This window comes from Pyxicephalus adspersus, chromosome 7, assembly GCF_032062135.1.
Source record: "Pyxicephalus adspersus chromosome 7, UCB_Pads_2.0, whole genome shotgun sequence".
In the NCBI taxonomy this organism is placed as follows: Eukaryota; Metazoa; Chordata; class Amphibia; order Anura; family Pyxicephalidae; genus Pyxicephalus; species Pyxicephalus adspersus.
The window spans coordinates 60,086,676-60,104,158 of NC_092864.1; the positions used below are offsets into that span (position 1 = coordinate 60,086,676).

The 17,483-nt window shown below is 37.4% G+C and overlaps 1 protein-coding gene across 1 annotated transcript in view; it reads right to left on the reverse strand.

Annotated features, from left to right (window-relative positions):
• PIKFYVE (phosphoinositide kinase, FYVE-type zinc finger containing) overlaps positions 1–17,483 on the reverse strand; it is a gene marked incomplete in the record, with an annotated part of 92,057 nt that overhangs the window by 41,250 nt on the left and 33,324 nt on the right. Inside the window, 6 exon segments of the mRNA XM_072418652.1 lie at positions 2,256–2,313; positions 8,239–8,329; positions 11,772–11,926; positions 14,009–14,117; positions 14,503–14,616; positions 15,617–15,795. Of these exon segments, the coding sequence (XP_072274753.1) occupies positions 2,256–2,313; positions 8,239–8,329; positions 11,772–11,926; positions 14,009–14,117; positions 14,503–14,616; positions 15,617–15,795 (706 nt within the window).

A 17,483-nucleotide genomic window follows, 5' to 3' on the forward strand; every position in this document is an offset into this window, starting at 1 on the left:
TGCTATATAAGTGGTTCCTGGGGGTCCCCAATTTTCATTTTCAATGTTGGGCTCTTAGGGGCACTTTCCTATGAAACAGCAACCCAAATGGTAAATTTTCACAAATTTTTTAAGCTTGTGACCCCCATATCTGGAAACTCTGGAAATTTTGGTTACTAGTAACTATAGGTGTCCTCTGTGTATCATAAAAATCACTTACAGTAATCACTGACCCTAAAGTTCACTGACTGCAGACCGGGGAATGTGAAAGAGCAAGACAAAGGGAGCCCAAAAGACCGAAGGGGAGTTGCCGTATGGATGTACAGTGTACTCGTCGGAGGAGATGGTTGTAAGTGCAGTTGGTCAGTAAATAGGTAAGTCATAAAACGAGGAATACCTGTACTGCATTAAGACATACCTGTCTAATGGCTTATACCACCTGTCAAAATCGTTGCGTTACATATGCAGATTCTAGCTTCCCCAGCTGCTGGGACTGAATTAAATCCGCCATCCTAGCCTGGCCAAGCAAAATGGCCAAAGATTGAATCAAGGAAAAGATAAGAAGATGGCGGAAATAAGGAACAGGTACATGTAAATAGGGTTCAGTTCCACTTTAATGTAAGTTCTCATTTTATCTAGAGTTTATCATACATTTGTGTGCAGATGGAGATATCTGAACACCTAATTGTATTTATTCTTCATTGGACTGGGGGTATACACCTTATTTACTGCATTCCATTTACTAACCTGTATATTCTTTATACTTAGCCCTCAGTTTATTACTGTAGCTGTAATACAGACCATATACTTTTGCTTTGAGGTTGTGACAACTGAATTTTGGTCACCACTAGTAGCACTATGTGTGTCTGCCTGGAGATTACATGACAAAAGTCAGTTTTAAATATTTGGCAGGGAACGAGAGATCATTTTTTGTAGGAATAGGTTTGTTAAGGTTGTGTTTCTCCAATTGCTTCCTTTGTTTGGATGCATTTATAAGTAACGTCAGCGTTTAATTTGTTAGTATACAACTGGATGTGATGAGAACTTTTAGGTGAAAATATAAACAGAATAAACTGCAGCTTCAAATCAATACAGGACATAAAATACTATTAATGTTGATTTCTTTTACACTGCAGCACAGAACTACTTTTCCCTTTCCAACTCTGTATTAAATTTGATTTTTGTACGTACTATAAAATCCTTTTCCTGGAGTACAAAAAGGACAAATAAAGAAACCCTTTTGTGATCAAGGTATATGGCTGCCTACAGGAGGACTATACACTGGGGGAAAAATGTGAACCAGCTCAGAATAACCCCTTATACTTTTAGCATGGCTTGGTTTTCTACCAAAGCGGTACGACCAGCATGATTTACCACAGAGGGGTGGGACCTGTGTCACTCAATAGACTCCATTTTCTTTTTCATTTGCCAATGACACCACAACTACACTCAGAAAAAAAACTGACAACTGCTTGCACCAAAGAGCTGCCCTAAAAGGGCCTACACCCAAAGCAGTCATTAGATAAGATTGCAACCTTCGCCTGGTAAATCTTAGAAAACATATTAAATAGAGCCTGTAAAAATAGTTAAGTATTTTACACAGAAGATCAAATACATCCTTCTAGGACACTGGCTACAATCTGAGACAGTTATCTAGGCGGGCCTACAGTTTGTTTGCAATGTCCAATTTCCCTGGAGCAGTGGTCAACAACCTTTGCAACAGCAGGGGCCCGTAACATGGAATAAAATGCCCGACCCCCACCCCTTGCACACATATATTTGTTCGAGGGATTAGAAACAACCAACAAAATTATGCCATCAATGGGTCAAAATCAGATAAAAGGTATTTTATTGTTATCTGACCAGTTTTAAACCGGCCATACAGTCAACGGAATAGGAACCGGTGTAAAATATCAATATCTGCTTTGATATCAATTATTTACCTGGTGCACCCATAGACCTGGAGAGCCCGTATACAGTGGGGAGCCCTCCATAACTACTGCCAACCACAATCACACCTCCAATGGGCTTGCTGTTATAGCAAAGCAGTGTAAGCCTCCCACTGCCTCGCTCCTACCTCCTGTCATCTGCGGCCCCCAACTCACTGGTCTGCGGCCCGGGGGTTGGGGACCTCTACCCTAGAGGCACCAATATAACCCCAAAGATAAAAGCCACCCTATGTCCCTCAATGAGGAAAGAAAGAAATCATTCAGTTTTGTATATAATTTTCTCTAAGTATCTGTCATGAAGAAATAAATGTCACAGGATTGACAAACCTCGGTCTCCATTCTGAGCAGGAGAGGAATTTCGTGGTGAAGCATCCATGCCACTTCCCTGAAAAATAGAGAAAGATATTACATGCATCCAACATTTAGCAAGATATCAATGTATTGAATAGACGCTGTTCTAAACACACATAAATTTATCCTATAATTGACCTAAGCATCATAGAGATTGCATTCTACACATCACACAAAAGACTGATTTACAGTATAAAATGAGAGCAGGAAGACAATAATTGGATTTCTTCTTTTTGAGGGCTGGCATGTCAATACACCTTTTGTAGCACAGAGTGTGAATAAGAAGACATTAAGCTGCTGACTGAATGGCTTCACAAAGAGTATCGTTAGTTGCCATTATCTGCAGCAATTTTAAATGTTAACAATACCAGAATTGAAAATGATTCCCTGACCCCTATTTTTACAAAATGATTCTTCTAACCATTAAAATTGGAAAAAAAATTATGTGAGGAAATATTAGGGTTTTTCATTTACAGCGCTGTGAAAGGTATGGTGAGGGTGCTTTCCACTAAACCTGCAATACTTAGGAAGATCAAATTTGTCCTGACATCTCCCAATAAGAGTTTGTGAGGCTCAAATACTCCAGTTTGTTGCTACTCTTGGGATTATATGAATACTTTTTCATTAAACGCTCCCTGGCAAATACAGGTGTCAAAACTCTGAACCGAATATAGCTAATAATATAATGCATTCATTATAACCTTAGAGAATATAACTGCTTCTTTAAAAGAAACTGAAACCTTTTTGGAAGGCAGATTCATTCTTGGAACTCAGATGGTTCCAGACCAAGAAAGGTCTGAAAAGGCCTAGTAAAGCAATATTGGTCTGCTTCAGGCTAGGCCTAAACACACTGTTTCCCCAGTGTTTAAAAGTCTTATTCATTCCAATGAGCCAATCCAAACCAGAGCATTTTCTTGATGGGCTGTAAAGAAAACACGTTCTACAGTGTTTGGAAAAAGGGTTAAAATGCTTATAAATGGGAGAAATGCCCCACAAATATTTGATAATGCCTATAAACAATCTGAATGTCCCTAAAATGACCAGAGCCATTTACTGTCTTTTTCACAATATTCTTTTCTACCTCTTCTCTGCTACATTTCTTTTGTTAAAATACCTTTATAAATACTTTAAATGTCATACAAAATCTGTATGGGCATTTAAAGGCAGTAAAAATTATTTCCATTGTGGACTTAGCCCTATTCTGTAGTAATAGTTGCTCAGTGTTTAAGTACATTATTATACCTCTATGTGTGTTAGCCAGTTTTTGTATCCCAAGACAATGCTAAACACCAGTGTGCAAATGTGGGAAACAAGTTACACAGGAAGTCCATGCAATTACACAGGAACAACCTGTGGAACAAGGGTAAAAAGACTTATTCCTATCATGTTATGTAGTATTTTTAAAGCAGATGTAATCCTTCTAATTCTGTGCAAACAGTTATTCTAAAGGTAAGTAAATGTGTATGGTAAAAATAAAGAAGGCAGGATTTTTGGCAAAGTTAGTTTAATTATAAGTTTAAAGTGGACAGAATATTATACAGAGTTCCCCTGTAACTATAGAAATAATTTACACATAAATAGTTGAGTTAATCATTCAAGAGCAGGAAAAAGAACGTTAACTCCTGACGCGTTTCACCTCATTGGCTTTTCAGGAGAGCGGAGAGAAGAGCAAGAATTAATATCCATAACTGGAGTATTTCTCCGTAACATCTATGAACAATCCATCAATATTCTAAGGCTCAGTAAGAGCGTGACCTCCAAACCAGAATGATTAACCAAATTCATGAAAAAGGTCATTTTAGGATGGAATAGCCGAATGCATTTATTGTAATTGTATGCAATGCATTGTAAGGAAAGAGATAATGGTGAGTGTGCGTGCACTCCTGCTGCTACTTATTTAGGCAGGGAAAGAGCCATGTAGATGAACACTTCTCAAAGTTCCTCATCCATAAAAATATTTTAGGTAAGTGTCTCAGAAGGAAGCTAGGGGTTTGTTGCTAGCTGCCTTGTATGTCTCCCAAAACAGGGGTAATTTTAGCAATTCTTGTTCTACTGTGTTTATTGAAAGAGCAGTGAATTAGTGTCATTACTTCTGATAACATGATGCTGATGGAAGACATAGTCCTCAGTAGAACAACATAGAACAGAACTAGGTACTGGTGTACCTTAGCAGGGAATTGCTGTTAAGTAAATCAGTTAAAAATCAGTATTTTCATTTAGTGTACAAAAACATTATTAAACATTCCATATACATTGATAAAAGCATAAGGCTCAAACAAAAGCCCTCAGATATTACATATTATATAAAATACTATCAAACATTTTAAAAAGTTCTGACACGTTTCACAGATTTCACAGACTTTTTCAGCGGCTTTTTGAGACTAGCATAACAAATGCAAGTACAAATATCCAGAAACCAAATTGGTGACCAAATCCAACGATGCCGAAAGATGTCCTAAAGCATAGTATTATAAGGAGCTCTAGCTTACTATCAACAGGAAAAATGGTACTTCAAGAGTCAAGTGACCAGCACATTTAGATGAACTTATTCCTCATATGGAAACATATGTCATATGGAGACATACTCTAGCTCAATGGTGTTTAAACAATACACTGCTGACCCACACGTAGAGTGGCAGAACAAAGCTACAACTCGAATGTCAGGTAAGATAGTTCTCATATCTATTGCAGCTGTGTTTAGCCACCTGCCTGCAGTTCTGCAAGTCAAACACCAAGGCAGAAGAAGATAGGAGACATTACTGCATTTTGTTTTTAAATTTTTGCAATAAATCCACATTCTGTTTACCTGCAAAATGCAGGTGATAAAAGCCTGCAGGAATAAAAAGATGCAAAGTGCATGTGCAGACACTATTTCATTTGAAATCTACTCATATGGTTTTGATAAGTGTTGTACACATGGTATTAAGTGAACTGTGAAAAACTGTAAACAGAAAGTTGTTACAATGCATTTGCAAAACTGTCAGTAATCTTTCACATTTGCTTGTGTTCCTACAGCACCTTTTAGCTCTAATTTGGTAGGGAAGGCAAACACAGGGCTTTTAGTTGTTTGTAGTGACAGCCAGCAATTTTCCACTGAACTCATCATGCCAAATGGTAGCTGAGGGTGCTTTAAAGTCTTTGAAGCTCATTTACAACCCATGGAAATTAGTGAATACATTATTTTTCCCCTACTTGGTTTGAACATGTGCAATTCATAACAATACAAGTAATACCCAGGTTACATACGAGACCGGGACTGTAGGTTTGTTCTTAAGTTGAATTTGTATGTTGTAACAGGTACATTTTAATAAATGCAATTAGGAAAGATGTTTGTCTTAACATTATTAGGTGGCAAAGTATCAGTCTAATAGTTACTGTATAAAATCCTCACTTAATTAATTAAGTTAATTAAGTTAATTACAAAGCAAAAAAAAAAAAAATCTTTATGGAGCCTAGACATTCATTAACTTAGTAAGCTGTGCTTTGATATGCAAAAAGAAACAAATGCAGAGTTTGTCTTGGTCATTAAAGAGTTAAAAGATGCTGCAGAAAGAGCTCAGTCCTTAAAGCATACCTAAACTCTGAATTTTCACTTTTCATATAAGGGTAGACAACCGTTTTATGCAAGGTAAAAATTCTTTTAAGGTTTTTAAGGTAACCCCCTTTATAAAAAAAAAAAAAGGGTGCAGCCCTGCTCCCTAATTCTTGATCGCCTAGGCCAGGGGTCGGCAAAGTCTTATGGCCACTAGGCTATTTATGGGGTGGGCGGGAGCACACTAGGCTGGACCCACCCTAATGGCTCCGCCCACCATCAGAGAATGCCCCCTGAAGGCCAGAGTTTCCTGACCCCTGGCCTAGTCGATCGAGAATGAATGGGAGCGCAAAGCCTCCAGAAATACCTACGTCAGGCATCTTGGGAGGCTCATGGGTGCTCCTTCTGTGCATGCCCGAGCATCTCAGGCATGCGCAGAAGAACCCTTTTTGTGGGGAAAAAAAATTTGCCGATCTTAGACATGCGCAGTGGGATCAGCAAATTTTTTTTTCATCCTACGTCACCTGATCTCGCGCCTGGGTCTGGTGGTGTAGGATGAACAACCTGGAACAAGAGACGAAGATGGCAGTGTCCCAAAATGACGCAGAACCAGATGCAGGACAACCCCCAGAGGGAGCAGACTGCCCTGCAGGATTGAAAATAAGTGTTTTTTTATTTTTATTTTGGCAGTTTTTAGTTTAGTTCCTCTTTAAGTTCACCCACAACCTCAGCTGTGTTTAGCAAAAGACTTCTTCTGCAAGTCATGCAAACTACCCCCTTCAAGCCTCTGTCCTGCACAGGAGCAAGCAGGGAAGTCCTGTTAGTATCTAGGAGGGGTCTGTATGTCAGATGTCCTTAACCCCTGGGGCTACTTGTATTATCATTTCATTTCCATAGGTATGTTATACAAAACCAGAATGTTCTTTCCTTAAAATAAAAATAAAATAGCTGTGTGTCCTGTCTTTGATTTGTTTTTCTTGCAGCAACATAAAAACAGCTGAATAAACATCCTTCAAGAATAGCGATTCTTTAATTTATGCCAGGGATCAGCCTGTTCACTAGAAAAATGGCATGATTTACAAAATAATGGTATTTTTTGATCCCTAAATGTAAAAAAAAAAGGAAACTAGTTAAAATGATCACCACTTTTCATCAGGTCCCCTGCTTTGTTTAGATTGCCATATTTAGTACTGAAAGAGGACAATCCACAGATTTATCAAGCTTTAACCAACCTGATTGCCACTTTAAGATCGCTAACACAGACAAAGTTAATATTGTAAATGCCATAACACAAAATGGAGATCACTAGTATTTGTTTCAAACATCCTGATGCTCATTTTTGCACTCTCAGATGTAGTATTTCTATTGATTCACTGAGTTTTTTGATAAAAAGGGGCACCAATGCAAGTCTACGAGCATATGCTGTCACTTTTAAAGTGGTAATCAGTAACCTATTTAATACAGTACAATAGTAAATCACTAATTGCTCCTTCATAAAAAGGGCAATTGGAGAAAATTGTGGCATTCTTTTATCTGACCTACACTTGTTAATAAATAGGCCGATTGAAAAAGCCACTTGAACCTTGCTGAAAGCTGTGCAAATGTTACACCATACTGAAGCCTTTGTGTACAACTCCTATTTAGACAAGGAGCATTTATAAGATGGAATTTCATAAAGACTGCTTTTCTAAAAAGCGAACACCCATCCAGTTTTTCTATAACTTAGATATGTTGCTGCTTCACATATCCCCTAAAACAGTCAAAAGAAAGTGACAGATCAGGACAAGCTGCATAAACTATACTGAAAGGATCATGTCTGCAAAACTTTTGCAGAAAATAATCAAAAAAGTAAACATATAGTGACAGGTAATGCATAATACATAATGAGAAAAAATTTTTGAATAGAAGAAATCATTCTTACAGAATAGATCACCATATCAATTCAAGACAGGAATTCTGCCTATGCAACCCCTGCACTGCCGCTACACTTACATCAAAAACACTCTGTCAGTCTGTGGAAAATGTACCTGTCAAAAATCACCCTGCGGAACAGAACGGAGGAGATACAGGGAAAGAACAAGTACTTTAAATAGGCATTATTAGAGGATAGGACTATCACTTCCTACCAAAGGGAGCTGCTCCAATATTTAATAACTAGAGGCGGTCAGGAGGAATGTTATGAACTGGCTTTTCTGACAAGCTACCACAGTGCTTCTGGCAATATAAGGAATTCATTTAAGATGCAGTGAAGCAAAAACAACATTTCAATATACAGTGCAGAGTGCTATGAAGCAGAAAACAATTAGTTGCTAATCCTTTTAAAATATCATTAATTCTAGTAGTGACTATTCAAAAAATATTTACACAGTTTAATGGAAATAATTGATTGAATAAAAAGGGTCATTATGATAAATATACATATCTTACCTTACTATCATCACCTTGCCTCATTCTTCCAGGGCTAGCAGGAACTGATGGACGTTTGCGTCCCTTTTCTTGCTGAAAAAGATCTTGTAACCTGCCAGGAAAAAAAAATAAAGGGTTTCTGACTCATTGTCCTTAGACACAGTTCTTTAGCAGGGACTAGGGTGATAGGAGACAGACATTTCTCTGCTGGTTACATTATCAACAGAATCCCTTGAGCCTGGCAATCCATTACCCATTGAAATTTCTCCCGGAAACCGTGCAGAATTTGACTAGAATGAAGTGAAATGTGTAAGTTGTGCAGTCATTGGAGATTTGTCGCCAAAGCAGAATCTGCTATTTGAGTTGGCTCTATGCTTTACCTGAAATGCAAAGTTGGTGGTGTCTTTTAAGGTCTTCCAATGATAATATGTCAGCAATGGCACAATCACATTATTTGTTTTAATTGGCTCATTTTAGAACCAGACCCAGCATTCTCTGCGACCTAAAAATGTGTTTCTTGAGACGTCATTTGAACAAAACATTTCACTTCAAAACCCAGCATTATTCAATAAACCTGTGAAATCTTAGTGGGAGGACGGACACCCTGAGAAGGGGCATTGTAACCGAAAAGGTCTATTGTATAAACAGAAGAAACAAAGTCAAGACACAAGACTTTAAAGCTGGAAGGGTTTTAAAAGCAAACTGTACTGCCAACTATACTGATAATAACGGAAGGAGAAAATACTGGTCTACAGAAAGGAATACGCCAACACAACTCCCTTATTTGTAAATGGCATAAATAGCTTAAAACAAACTTAAAAGAATAAAAGCCCAAGGCAACAAAGGGATTGTTTGATGGTCCCCAGGTTCTAAACAGCAGCAGAGTCATGGATACTGATAATATAGCTGCACAAGAAAATAAAATAAAATACATTTGGCTGAATCGTAGAAATCAGAACAAAATTAGGCATTAAACCTTTTTTTTTTGGAATTTGACGGTTTTCCCCGGCAACCAAACGTTTAGCCTTTGTTTTCTTCAATCCCTAAAAAAGCAAAAACTTGGAAATAAAAGTGCCACAAATCAAAATAGCCATGAGCAAGGCAAAATAACTTAGGGATGTGAATTTATTAATATTCTCTATAGAGATTATACAGAACACCACTGGTAGCGCTTTTAATAAATCTAAGCTCTATTTGCGTTGACAGCCTTTTCTTACACATGCATATAATGTAGTGAGTGTCCTGTTGCTGGTATGCACATATTGCAATCTACAGAATTATACTAGATAAATGAATAGCTGTCAAATGTTCCTCTACTCTCATCATACCAATGCATGGCCCCGTACAAACAACCCAGCTACTTAGTATTCCAATCACACCTCTGGATTTTGAAGGTCCAATAGAAGCACTTGCATTAGGACTGCACACACCAAGACATATTCATCAACTAAATGCATCTTCCACCTTAACTGTTCTATATTTAGTTGTTGCCGTATTGATCATTGCTAGCATTCATTTCCCTCCTTTGCCTTGTGTGACATGTGAAGAATTATAACTAATGCCCACTGTCACCTTCACATGCAGACTGAAATGTTCATGACAAAGCAACAAACTACAGATAACTGTGATATGTTTGACTGTCTTCAGCATTTAGATATGACTGCAAATGACTAACAGCTCTCAGCTGTATTGTATTCCTATTTAAAACACCTAAAACGGAATCAAGTACCAAACAAACCTGAGATAGCCTTAGCCTTAGGGGGTGAGGCTCCAGTACTTGGGCTGCTGACTTTATACGACGGTGACATCACCCTCAATGAAGATTTATAGCCTGGCTTCATTACACCTATACTCAGGAACACTGGTATGTCACAAATAACAGCTTCTATCTGAGGCTACTCACAATGGTAACTTATCTCTGAAAATATTACCTGTGGCATATTTAGAGGCTGATATTATGATTATTAAGCTGAATGATGATGACGTTTAGACACGTCATCCATTTTCATTCCTTTTCATTAACTGGGACTAAAGAAATCTATTATGCTGTGAACAATAAATTATATTTTACAGAAAAAAGCACATTTCCAAGCCTCTATGATTGTCTCTGCTAGTCTGTAATACCTTTAAGTGCATCTAGCTTTTGGTTGCATCAGCTTTCCCCAAGCTACATTGCTGTTTTACCATTTGTGTGCTCCCTAAACACTGCCCCACATGATAGAAGTGACTCAGGTGACTCTTTACCACTGCAAACATTATAGACTACTGATAAGGCATGGTATCTATGCATTTCAATCTAATCACAATTTGGTGACTTTGAACACCTAGTAGACTAATGAGAGGAGCTCTACTGACACCGTGTGGTTAGACTTGTAACAGCTAAGGAAAACTGCATCTATGTGTATGTGAATCTTTCACCTACTTGGTATTAAATAACTCAGTATTAACGATTTTGATACCAGTTTTATACCAGTTTGCCAAATTTTTGGCATTGCAACCTGCCAGATATGAATTCGTATGGAATACATCAACATCTATGCACAAAGGATTTCAGATTATAACTACAGGGATTTTGACACATATTGATATGTACAAAAAAACATTGGTTACATTTGTGTTCTATTTGCAGTGCTCCTTTAGACTGTAAGCTGTGCTGAGCAAAGTGCTCTTTATACTTTGGTATATTTGTGAATGTTTTAGAAACTGCAGATTGAAAAAAACTATAGAAAGTGAGGTTTACTACTACATAACTATCAGTAGTAAAATATGTCATCGCTTACACACCTATGGGCTGACACTACAAAAGGTGTTTGTAAATTCAAAGAATAAACCTCCCCTATTTAGTACCTTTAGAAATAAACAGGTAAAAGTATTTTGTCATATCTATCTAATAAGCACAAAAATATCAGCCAAGAAAACTTGTGAACTTTCCTGTGCTCTCAGCCTAGGTTTCCTAAGCTATATCTGATGACTACAGAACCACACCATCCCTCTAGGTTATGGAAAAGAGCAGAGGGGCAAAATCATGTAGAATCATGTGAATGAGCATTGTTATACTTACACTAAAAATGTGTTACAGTTATGACCACAGAGAAAATAAAGCAGAAAAAATAGCTGCAGTAACCACATCCAAAGAGTGTTAAGCTGCAATAGGGTGTTAATTTGTTTTAGGTTAACATATGTTTTTTGTTTTGTTTTTTTTGCTGGTTGTGTGTAAAATCCACTTAATGTATATATCAGTATAGCCGTGTATCCCCATTTTACCCATTACCATTTGTTTAGTAGTGTTGACCAGTCAATATGCTTCAATAATTATCTAACCCCACTACAGAGAGGGTCTTAACATTGTCACTGCAGGATAAAATTAGGCTTTTCCTTGATGCAGAGCATGAATTCTTGTGCTGGCTTTTCTCCAGTGAGAGATAAAGATCACAGTTGTATTGATCGGCATATGAAGAGTGTTAACCTCTGTCTGTAGCTATGTCATGAATCTAAAGGATTGGCTTGAAAAGAATGAATGCTTGCTTTTTGTATAACAATCTGACTACATTAACCTGTTGTTCCAGGCTTGCAGCATCTCACAAAGTGACTGCTTCTTGATTATCATTGATTCAAAGACAGACTGAAGCTGCTGAGGAGTGTCAAGGTTTGATGACAGCATTCTGGCCTGAAGTTTCTCAATCCAATTCCGGTACTCAACCTCCTCCATCTGAAACAGAAAGCATAAGCAAGAACGTATGGGTAGCTGTGACACATAACCTTTATTCATCTCTTCTCATACACATGCAGACACTAAGAATAGCTGTAGTAGGATGCTAAAACTATACTTGAACCTGGTTCCATAATGCATATATGAACCTATGTAGGAAGTAAAGGTTTTCTGGTAAATCACTATCCGCTTCTGTCTCTGAACACAAGGCGGCAGAGGAATTTAAACACAATCCCTGCAAGGAATGAATCAGCCTTCTTTTACATACGTTCCAGGAAAAAATTAGAGATGCATATGACGTCCTCAAGGGACAGACATAAAAGCAGTTTTGGTGTACACTTCAGTTAGGTGATGTACATTTACTTTACAATAGTTCTTGCATGAGAAAACGACAAAGAAAAAAAGGTAACCCACAATAATTAAAGCTGACTTTGCAGTAATATGTCTGGGCTCTCGCCATGAAAAAAATCACCTGTTGTAGACATGTACCTTGAGTACCTGTAAGTAAAACAAGCAGATTAATACTCTTCATACCACCATATTTGCCCATGGCGCCTAGGTAAGGGCAACATCACAATCCAGATTAGATTCTGGGGAATACAGAACAACCTGGGTGATATGAAAAGATGCTTTTGTAATGGACTGAGGCGGTGACATTTAATAATTTCTGTCTTATCCAGGAATCTTACTGTAGGGACAGGTATATTCCGCCTAGCAATGGCTGTGATGGGTTACTGCACTTTGTGCTTTTACCAAACATCAGTACATAAGGAAAGATTATACCCTATTGAAAGATTTCCCCTCTGTTCAGGTGATAACTCAAAATTTGGTTTCAAGCACCAATAAAAGAGTGAATCCCTGTAATGAGGACACAGCAAAGGAAAAAAACACTGTTTTTAGGCTCTAACCACTGTATCTCAATCTAAAAGGAATGTTTTGGATTTTGTAAAAAATAATAGGAACCCTCTAATAAATCATTCTACTTGACAGCTGGATAAGAAGCTCTAGGAATATGAGATTTTTGATTATTTATAACAGTAATTATATGTGTTACAAATATTAATGTGCTAAAAGTAGCAACATATTTGCTTTACACATCCCCACAAGTGTTTGCACTTACCGTACACACGCTATATACTGAATACACATTTGTCATGATGCATCAGATATAATAAGTCCTCCTGTGCTGAGGGGCCTCAAAGAACTAATAAGGCTACAAGCAAATGCTGACAGGGATGACAGGAATGAGTTTAAAAAACCATGGCACCATAATATTTCTATAACAGCTGTAAACCATGTTATAAAGTCCTTGGACAACAGTAAAGGTGTGTGAATTCTACGTGTGGGCTTATGTAACCATTGCACTGACAGATGGTTTTATTCCTATCAGAGGACCTGATGGAACAGATTTTAGATTCTATTGAAAATTTAAGCTTTTCAATGTTAAGGGGAGTATATACTTGTTAAAAAAGGTCAGCCTGAACTATTCAATGAAAAAATATATGTTCATGCTTTAAAAAGAACTAGAATGGTCACATGTTTTTAGACCTATATGCACGGAGTACTCCTAGAGGCTGCTGCAACAGCGGATTGGAGCAGTTTGAGACAGGGTGGAAGGAATGGTGAGGCTCATTCCTACTGTTGTGTTTTGGGCACATTTGCATGACACAACGCACAGCAACCAAGATGACATAAGTAAGTAACTGACCAGCTCTCTGCAGCACTATGTATGTGCATATGCGTTGTTTAATCTACATTCAGCAGAATATAGCGAACAGGGTGGTAAGTTTGTTTATCACAGAAGGGACACATGCAACATACCTGTTCTGCAGTAAAGAGCTGCCTGCTTGCAAAGTTTTGTTTCTAAAGTTTAGTTCAGCTTAAAAAAATAAAACCATAAAAAATAAAAATAGCATTTTATTTCTTAAAATCAGAGCACTCTAGTGCCTCTATAAAATTTAAAATGATATAAAAATGAAAAAGGGCCAAATACCTTATTTTTTATTCAAACCTCTTATACAAGATTGTCTGGAGATTTGATTCAATAATCACGTACAATTTTTCTATTTCCAAGTTCATTACCTCTTTCTTTGCAAACAGATCTTCCATCTTTTCCTCTCGCGTCTTGCTAAATGTGTCTGTCTTCAGAGATGTGAGCCGATCATCAACTGCTAAGTACACCTGCATCACTCTGCCAAAACAAAAGGGAAAAAAGCAGAAATACAGTATTAGGTGAAACTGCAGTTACTATGACTACTGGTGTACAAATTGGAAATAGAAAATAAAAGTTAGCCTTTTTACGAAAGCATTTTTAATACTTTTAATACGTTCAGACTTGTGGTATTTTACTGCAAGGTCGTATCAGGCTGGCACTGATGGCCTTTTTTAGGCATTTACAAACACCTGTAGAGCTGTTTATGTGGCTGCAAAAGCTGAGCCTGATTTATATATATCTAATTTATATAGATGTCCCATTAACTGTTTTATAGTCATTTTTCTGAACCTGTACTTCTGTGACACTCAGAAGCAGTGCTACTGAAGATACTATATTTTTTTGTAAATATAAATGTACTTACTTCTGAGAGAAGTCCTTTAAATCTTGTAGGAGGGAAACTTTTGAAGGAGTATGCTGTTTGATATATATTTTAGGCATTGGCACACAGACTTCAAGCAGTCTAATGGAAGAGAAGCTAAACAATGGAGGGGAAAAACAAGAACAAACATGTAAATATATTACAACTGAACAATCCATTTTTTCATTAGGGTTTTCTTCCCTACTTTAGGATACAAGGGTGACGACGCATAACATCTGTTCTACAGTTTTCTGAGATCACTAGTAGCAATGCAAACTGAAACAGTGCAGCAGAAAGTATAACAAAAAATTATTTCAGTAGATTTCTACAGGTTTGGGGGTTTACATGCACTTCAATTTTTAGAAGCAGACTTTCATAAACTCTGAATATGATCAAAGTGAAAAAAAGTTGATAGATGTTTTAACTGAACCCAATGTGAACTAGTAGGTGTCCAGTAAATGTTAAAAATGTTAAAATACTAAAAATGCTGAGCAAAAGGTTTTTGACCTGAGCTTGTGCATGAAGGCTGTTTCCTGTGGTCAAGGTGTTGTTGAATGGGAAGAGACTTCAGCCTGTGATGTGCATGAAAAATCTGGAACTGTCAATCTAAGAAACAGTAAGTGCTGTGTTTTTGAGTTTTCCACATTCTATAAAAATAGTCTTAAAGAGACGGCCAAGGATTGGATGTTCCTTTATTAAAGATGTAAACCATCTTTATGGGGCAATAGTACCTCAGTTGGGGATAACAGGACCTAACAGTGACAAACAAGTGAATGATGTCCTGGAAAAGAGTGCAACCAACAGTTTTATTTTAACACCCCGCCACCATGACAAGTTACAAAGTTACAAAGCTGTGCATGTACAGTATATTTGGATGAAAGAGAAAAAACATGATTTGCATGGCTCAACCCACTGTTTTGAAATGAGGAATACTCTTCTTGTTTTGGGATTTGCAATGGAATAAGACATGTGAATAGCTTCTGGTTTCAAGAAGGTTTTTCTGGATTAGGCAAAGATTTGTGATCCCTTTAATCCCTGCTCACCATAACACAACAGTTTTACATACAAATTAGTCCAGTTCCACAAATTTTCATTAGTGTATGAAATGGTTTCTTACCTGAATGATGCGACCATCTGGTTATAGGAGAAATACTGGTGGTAGTTGTGGTGTATGGAGTGTCCGCAAGGCTCAGCATTGGCTCTGCGAGTATACTGGCTACCATAAAACCGGAGCTCCAAATACTTAGCAAACGACATTGACCAGGATTCATTGGATAAAGGCACAACTGGTGTTACCTAAGAAATAGTAATATGACACATTTATCCCAGTACTTTTGTGAAAGTAAAAAATATAATAATATGTAAACATGGAGTAAAATTTATTAAGCTAAATAATAGTAACAAATGCCTCCAATGGTATCTGCCATTATTATTATTACACAGTATTTATATAGCGCAGACATATTACGCAGAGCTTTACAAAGTCCATGGTCATGTCACTAATTGTCCCTCAATGGGGCTCACAATCTAATGTCCCTAACTGTCATATGTTAATGTCTTTATGTATATTATTCATTAATACAGTCTACGGTCAATTTGGGGGGATGTCAATTAAACTAACTACATGTTTTAGGAATGTAAGAGGAAACCCAGGCAAACACAGAGAGAACCTGCAAACTCCATCCAGATAGTGTCCTGGCAGAGATCCGAACCTGGGACCTAGCAGTGCAAACGCCACAGTGCTAACCTCTGAGCCACTGTGCTGCCCCTGTATAGTTTATAGGAATATTTATGATTTAAATGCGTTAACATCACTTCCAGTAAGGTGTTCACATTTACTGCCTAGGACTAGTACAGCCTATAGAAAAAATAAAATGGTGGATTGGTAGCACTGAATACCAAATTGAAAATAATTCCACAGGTTTGTGTAGAGATACGTGGAAAGGGATGTATTAAGCCACTTATGTTTACTGATCGTTCTTCATAATTGTTCTAATAGAGAGAGAAGTATGAAGGTCTGCCCTTCATAGTAAAAGTATTATGTTTATTACATAGAAAACAAACCAATAAAGCCAAGATTGTATCCAATGCTCTTGGAGTCAAGAAAAGTTTAAAAAATAGATGATTATGTAGGTTGGACTTGAAGGGTGAAAGGGGAATAAATGTAGAAGTGTAAACAGGTAAGCCCTTCAGCTGTGATTGCAGCAGTTGGAACATATTAGCTAACATCAAAGCCATTGAAACAGGCTGCAAAGAGTCATGATCAAAAGTTTGATGAATATTCAGTGAGTACATAAAGTAATGCTTACATTTGTGCAAACTTCACCTTTTGACTATTTTACAGTCGAAAAGTGAAAAATTGTCCCTACAGAAAAAGCTAAGTTGGTTTCTACTACATCTAACTAATAAGCAGGCAAGGAGATAAAATCAGCCATACACTACAGTCTATAAATAGGAGCCCCCGGCCCCCCCTAAAAAAAAGCAAAAAAGAAGAACCTGCAAATATAATGAGCAAATATGGCACCCAGATTGTGAGCTCCATCAGGGACAGATCTGAGCGATTACTTGGCAAACCACTATGTATTATACAAGGATTTAAAAAAAAAACAAACCATTGACCCACAAACAAAAATCTGGAAAAAAAAAGAGTGGAATTTTTAGAATCGACCAATTTCAAAACATTTAGGTGTGGAAAGCAAGCTAAAACGTAAAAAAAAAATAGAGTATGGCCATTAAAGAGATGGAGGAGGGTAAACTTAGGCAGTGCTGGTATTTTCAAAACTTCCCACTGAAGCAGGCCCAGGTTCGAACTGACTAGGAAAAGACCTTTCAAAAGTAAGTCAGAAAACTGGAATTATTATATTTTTCAACCAGCTTTTTGAAATATACTTGTTTGGTTTAAGGCTATAGCATCCCTAAAATGTCTAAACCAGTTTGTTCAATCTATGAATTCCACTACGGCCACTTTGGGGCCGTGGGTTTAA